Source organism: Podarcis melisellensis (assembly GCF_964234715.1).
Source record: "Podarcis melisellensis genome assembly, chromosome: Z".
NCBI classification, from domain to species: Eukaryota; Metazoa; Chordata; class Lepidosauria; order Squamata; family Lacertidae; genus Podarcis; species Podarcis melisellensis.
The window spans coordinates 682,564-690,063 of record NC_138547.1 but is presented as its reverse complement, the minus strand read 5'-3'; the positions used below and the strand labels follow the sequence as shown (position 1 = coordinate 690,063).

General features: G+C 46.3%; 1 protein-coding gene across 1 annotated transcript in view; it reads left to right on the top strand.

Moving 5' to 3' along the window:
• Positions 1-7,500, top strand: part of SPTAN1 (spectrin alpha, non-erythrocytic 1) — a 228,594-nt gene that overhangs the window by 112,554 nt on the left and 108,540 nt on the right. Inside the window, exons 25-26 of the mRNA XM_081898017.1 lie at positions 2,634-2,738; positions 5,714-5,737. Of these exons, the coding sequence (XP_081754143.1) occupies positions 2,634-2,738; positions 5,714-5,737 (129 nt within the window). The remainder of the gene's footprint in view (positions 1-2,633; positions 2,739-5,713; positions 5,738-7,500) is intronic.

The window sequence follows — 7,500 nt, the reverse complement described above, 5'->3', positions numbered from 1 at the left end:
GGACTTTCCCCCCACTGGCTCCCGGATCGTGTCTGGGGGGCCGGAGTGGGTCCCTGTTTCCCCGTTGGCTCCCGGATCGTGTCTGTGGGGCCAGAGTGGGTCCCTGTTTCCCCGTTGGCTCCCGGATCATGTCTGGGGGCCAGAGTGGGTCCCTGTTTCCCCGTTGGCTCCCGGATCATGTCTGGGGGCCAGAGTGGGTCCCCGTTTCCCCGTTGGCTCTTGGATCGTGTGCGGAGATCAGGTGGATCCCGGAAGGATCTGGACTGGGGGGCCGGGAGGGTCTGAAGGGCCGTGGATCCCGGAAGGACCTGGACAGGGGGCCAGGAGGGTCCCCGCTTCCCCATTGGCTCCTAGAGATCTGGAGGATCCTGGAAGGATACGGACTGGGGGGTAGGGAGGGTCCCTGTTTCCCCGTTGGCTCCCGGATCGTGTGCGGAGATCAGGTGGATCCAGGAAGGATCCGGATTGGGGAGCCGGAGCAGGTGCCTGTTTCCCCGTTGACTCCCGGATCGGGTCCGAATTGCTGGGGGATCCCGGAAGGATCTGGACAGGGGGCCAGGAGGGTCCCTGTTTCCCCGTTGGCTCCTGGAGATCCGGCGGATTCTGAAAAGGATCCGGACTGGGGGGCTGGAGCGGATCCTCATTTCTCCACTGGCTCGGAAGGATCTGGACTGGGGCATCGGGAGGGTCCCTGTTTTCCCGTTGACTCCCGGACCGTGCCCGAAGGGATGGTGGATCCCGGAAGGATCCAGACTGGGGGCCAGGCCGGGAGGGTCCCCGTTTCCCCATTGGCTCCCGGAGATCCGGAGGATCCTGGAAGGATCCGGACTGGGGAGCCAGGAGGGTCCCTGTTTCCCCGTTGGCTCCCGGATCGTGTTGAAAGAAAAGAGCTGGGGGATCCCGGAAGGATCTGGACAGGCAACTGGGAGAGTCCCAGTTTCCCCGTTGGCTCCCGGATCGTGTCCGAAGGGCCGGTGGATCCTAGAAGGATCTGGACGGGGAGCCAGAGCGTTGGCTCCCGGATCCTGTCCAAAGGGCCGGTGGATTCTGGAAGGATGCAGACTGGGGGGCTTCCCGATCATGTCTGAAGAGCTGGGGGACCCTGGAAGGATCTGGACTGGGGGGCTCCCGGATCATGTCCAACGATCCAGCGGATCCCAGAAGGATCTGGACGGGGAGCCAGAGTGGGTCCCCGTTGGCTCCCGGATCGTGTCCGAAGGGCCGGTGGATCTCGGAAGGATCTGGACTGGGGGCCGGAAGGATCCCTGTTTCCCCGTTGGCTTCCGGATCGTGTCCGAAGGGCCGGTGGATCCTAGAAGGATCTGGATGGGGAGCCAGAGCATTGGTTCCCGGATCCTGTCCAAAGGGCCGGTGGATTCCGGGAGGATCCAAACTGGGGGGCTCCCAGATCATGTCTGAAGAGCTGGGGGACCCTGGAGGGATCTGGACTGGGGGGCTCCCAGACCGTGTCCAACGATCTAGCGGATCCCAGAAGGATCTGGACGGGGAGCCAGAGCAAGTCCCCATTGGCTCCCGGATCGTGTCTGAAGGGCCGGTGGATCCGAGAAGGATCTGGACAGGGAGCCAGAGCGTTGGTTCCCGGATCCTGTCCAAAGGGCCGGTGGATTCCGGAAGGATCCCGACTGGGGGCTCCCGGATCATGTCCAACAATCCAGCGGATCCCAAAAGGATCTGGACGGGGAGCCAGAGTGGGTCCCCGTTGGCTCCCAGATCGTGTCCGAAGGGCCGGTGGATCCTAGAAGGATCTGGACGGGGAGCCAGAGCGTTGGTTCCCGGATCCTGTCCAAAGGGCCGGTGGATTCCGGAAGGATCCATACTAGGGGGCCGGAAGGGTCCCCCTTTCCCCGCTGGCTCCCGGATCATGTCCAAAGGGCCAGTGGAGGATCCCTGTTTCCCCGTTGGCTCCCGGATCCTGTCCGAAGGGCCAGTGGATCCTGGAAGGATCCCGACTGGGGGGACTCCCAGATCATGTCTGAAGAGCTGGGGGACCCTGGAAGGATCTGGACTGGGGGGCTCCCAGACCGTGTCCAACGATCCAGCGGATCCCAGAAGGATCTGGACGGGGAGCCAGAGCGGGTCCCCGTTGGCTCCTGGATCGTGTCCGAAGGGCCTGTGGATCCCGGAAGGATCCGGACTGGGGGGCCAGAAGGGTCCCCCTTTCCCTGTTGGCTCCCGGATCCTGTCCGAAGGGCCGGTGGATCCGAGAAGGATCTGGACAGGGAGCCAGAGCATTGTGGATTCCGGTGGATCCCGGAAGGATCCAGACTGGGGGCGCTTCCCAGATCATGTCTGAAGAGCTGGGGGACCCTGGAAGGATCTGGACTGGGGGGCTCCCGGATCGTGTCCAACAATCCAGCGGATCCCAGAAGGATCTGGACAGGGAGCCAGAGCGTTGTGGATTCCGGAAGGATCCAGACGGGGGGCGCTTCCCAGATCATGTCTGAAGAGCTGGGGGATCCTGGAAGGATCTGGACTGGGGGTGCTCCCAGATTGTGTCCAGCGGATCCCAGAAGGCTCTGGACGGGGAGCCAGTAGGGTCCCCGTTGGTTCCCGGGTGGCGGCCGGAGATCCAGCGGATCCAGTGGATTCTCACTTTCCGCCCCCCCCCACAGGACCTGAAGGCCAACGAATCGCGGCTGAAGGACATCAACAAGGTGGCCAATGACTTGGAGTCCGAAGGGCTAATGGCGGAGGAAGTCCAGGCCGTCCAGCAGCAGGTGGGTCCCTCTTGGCCGCCGCCGTCTCCTCGTTACACACACACACACACACACACACACACGTATGTACACACAGACACCCACAGATATACACACACAATCTCACACAAACATATATACACACACACACATATATATACACACTACACTCACAGATATTCACACAGATACACACACACACATATATATACACACTACACTCACAGATATTCACACAGATACACACACACACACACACACATATATATATAGATACACACAGATAGAAACACAATATTACACACACATATGCACACACACACACACAGATACACACACACACATATATACACACAGATACACACATACACACACACACATATACACTGCACACACATGTATATACACACAGACACACTTATATATACAGACACACACACACACACATATATACACTGCACACACACACATGTACACACACACAATCTCTCTCTCTCTTTCTCTCTCTCTCTCTCTCACACACACACACACGCATGTATGTACACACAGACACACACAGATATACACACACAATCTCACACAAACATATATACACACACACACATATATATACACACTACACACACAGATATTCACACAGATATATACACACACACACATATATATATAGATAGATACACACAGATAGAAACACAATCTTACACACACACACACACACACACACACATCTGCACACACACACACACACACAGATACACACACACACAGATACACACAGATACACACACAATCTTACACACATATACACTGCACACACATGTATATACACACAGACACACTTATATGTATACAGACACACACACACACACACACACACACACACATATATACACACTACACACACAGATATTCACACAGATATACACAGACACACACACACACACATATATATAGATACACACAGATAGAAACACAATATTACACACACACATATGCACACACACACAGATAGACACACAGATACACACACACACACACACACATATATACACAGATATACACACAGATACACACAGATACACACACACACAGATACACACAGATACACACACAATCTTACACACACACACACACATATACACTGCACACACATGTATACTACACTGCACACACAGACATACTTATATATACAGACACCCACACCCACACCCACATATATACACTGCACACACACACGTATACACACACACAATCTCTCTCTCTCTCTCTCTCTCTCTCTCACACACACACATATATATATATACACAGACACACACACGTATACACGGATTCACACACACACACACACACACAGATATACGTGCGCACACTCTCACACACAGATACACACACAATCTTACACACACACATATATATATATATATACACTGCACACACACACAATCTCTCTCTCTCTCACTCACACACACACATACACACACACACACACACACACATACACGGATTCACACACACACACACACACACACACACACACAGAGATATACACGCGTGCACTCTCTCACACACACATATACACACACAAACATACACACACAAACATATACACACACATACACAGATATACGCACACACACACACTCTCTCTCACACACATCTATACACACACACACACTACTACTACTATTCTGGCATTATTATTATTATTATTATTATTATTATTATTATTATTATTATGGCATTACTACTACTACTATTCTGGCAATATTATTATTAGTAGTAGTAGTATTCTGGCATTATTATTATTATGGCATTATTATTAGTATTAGTAGTATTAGTATTATTCTGGCATTATTATTATTATTATTATTATTATTATTATTATTATTATTATTATTATTCTGGCATTATTATTATTATTATTATTATTATTATTATTATTATTATTATTATTATTATTCTGGCATTATTATTATTATTATTATTTTGGCATTATTATTATTATTATTCTGGCATTACTACTACTACTACTACTACTACTACTACTACTACTGCTGCTGCTGCTGCTGCCGGAATAGTATTACTACTATTCTGGCAATATTAGTAGTAGTAGTAGTAGTAGTAGTAGTAGTAGTAGTAGTAGTAGTAGTAGTATTCTGGCATTATTATTTTTATCATTACTACTACTACTACTACTATTACTACTATTATTATTATTATTATTATTATTATTATTATTTGATCCTCTCCTACTACTATTCTGGCAATAGTAGTAGTAGTAGTAGTAGTAGTATTCTGGCATTATTATTTTTATCATTACTACTACTACTACTACTACTACTACTACTATTACTATTACTATTATTATTCGATCCTCTCCTACTACTACTATTCTGGCAGTAGTAGTAGTAGTAGTAGTAGTAATATTCTGGCATTATTATTTTTATCATTACTACTACTACTACTCGATCCTCTCCTACTACTACTATTCTGGCAGCAGCAGCAGCAGCAGTAGCAGTAGTAGTAGTAGTAGTAGTAGTAGTAGTAGTATTCTGGCATTATTATTTTTATCATTATTACTACTACTACTAATATTATTATTACTATTACTATTATTATTATTATTATTCGATCCTCTCCTACTACTACTATTCTGGCAGTAGTAGTAGTAGTAGTAGTAGTAGTAGTAGTAGTAGTAGTAGTATTCTGGCATTATTATTATTTTTATTATTACTACTACTACTACTACTACTACTACTACTGCTATTGCTGTTACTATTACTATTATTATTCGATCCTCTCCTCCTCCTACTATTCTGGCAGTAGTAGTAGTAGTAGTAGTAGTATTCTGGCATTATTATTTTTATCCTTATTATTATTATTTTACTACTACTGTTATTACTATTATTACTATTATTATTACTATTACTATTACTATAATTATTCGATCCTCTCGCTTACCAAAAAGGAGTTAACCCTCTCCTTCTCTCTTCCAGGAAGTCTATGGCATGATGCCGCGGGTGAGTATCTTCTACGGATCCAGTCCCCCTTTGACGGCGCCGGAAACGGGGTGGATCCCTCGGTCCCGATCCCAAAAAGACACGGATTTTGATCCCGATCCCATAAAAGCACCTTTTTCGATAAAACCACCTTTTTTGATCCCATAAAACCACATTTTTTGATCCTAGAAAACCACATTTTTCGATCTTATAAAACCACCTTTTTGATCCCATAAAACCACGTCTTTCGATTCAAATCCCGAAAAAAGCACGTATTTTGATCTCGATCCCCAAAAAACCCACATTTTTCGATCTCAATCCCCCCAAAAACGTATTTTAATCTCAATCCCCCCAAAAACCCACATTTTTCGATCCCAGTCCCAAAAACCCACATTTTTCAATCTTGATCCCCAAAAAACCCACATTTTCCAATCCCAATCCCCAAAACCCAGATATTTCAATCTCAATCCCGAAAAAAAAACGTATTTTGGTCTCGATCCCCAAAAAGCCACATTTCCCAATTTGTCCCCAAAAACCAGATTTTTCAATCCCAATCCCGAAAAAAACACGTATTTTGATCTCGATCCCTCCTAAAACCCACGTCTTTTTATCTCGATCCCCCAAAAAGCCACGTTTTTGGATCCCAATCCCAGAAAACCACATTTTTCTATCCCAGTCCCAGAAACCCACATTTTTCGATCCCAATCCCAAAAAAACACGTATTTTGATCTCGATCCCCCAAAAACCCACATTTTTCGATCCCAATCCCAAAAAACACATATTTTGATCTCAATCCCAAAAAAACACGTATTTTGATCTCAATGCCCCCAAAACCCACATTTTTCGATCTCAATCCCCAAAACCCACATTTTTCGATCCCAATCTCAAAAAAACACGTATTTTGATCTCAATCCCCCAAAAAACCCACATTTTTCGATCCCAATCCCAAAAAACACGTATTTTGATCTCGATCCCCCAAAAACCCACATTTTTCAATCCTAATCCCAAAAACCCACATTTTTCGATCCCAATTCCAAAAAACACGTATTTTGATCTCAATCCCCCCCAAAACCCACATTTTTCGATCTCAATCCCAAAAAAACACGTATTTTGATCTCAATCCCCCCCAAAACCCACATTTTTCGATCTCAATCCCCAAAACCCACATTTTTCGATCCCAATCCCAAAAAAACACGTATTTTGATCTCAATCCCCCCAAAAACCCACATTTTTCGATCCCAATCCCAAAAAACACGTATTTTGATCTCGATCCCCCAAAAACCCACATTTTTCAATCCTAATCCCAAAAACCCACATTTTTCGATCCCAATTCCAAAAAACACGTATTTTGATCTCAATCCCCCCCAAAACCCACATTTTTCGATCTCAATCCCAAAAAAACACGTATTTTGATCTCAATCCCCCCAAAAACCCACATTTTTCGATCTCAATCCCAAAAACACACATTTTTCGATCCCAATCCCAAAAAAACACGTATTTTGACCTCAATCCCCACAAAAACCCACATTTTTCGATACCAGTCCCAAAAAAACACGTATTTTGATCTCAATTCCCCCAAAAACCCACATTTTTCGATCTCAATCCCAAAAACCCAGATATTTCGATCTCAATCCCAAAAAAACACGTATTTTGATCTCAATGCCCCCAAAACCCACATTTTTTGATCTCAATCCCAAAACCCACATTTTTCGATCTCAATCCCAAAAAAACACGTATTTTGATCTCAATCCCAAAAACCCACATTTTTCGATCCCATCCCAAAA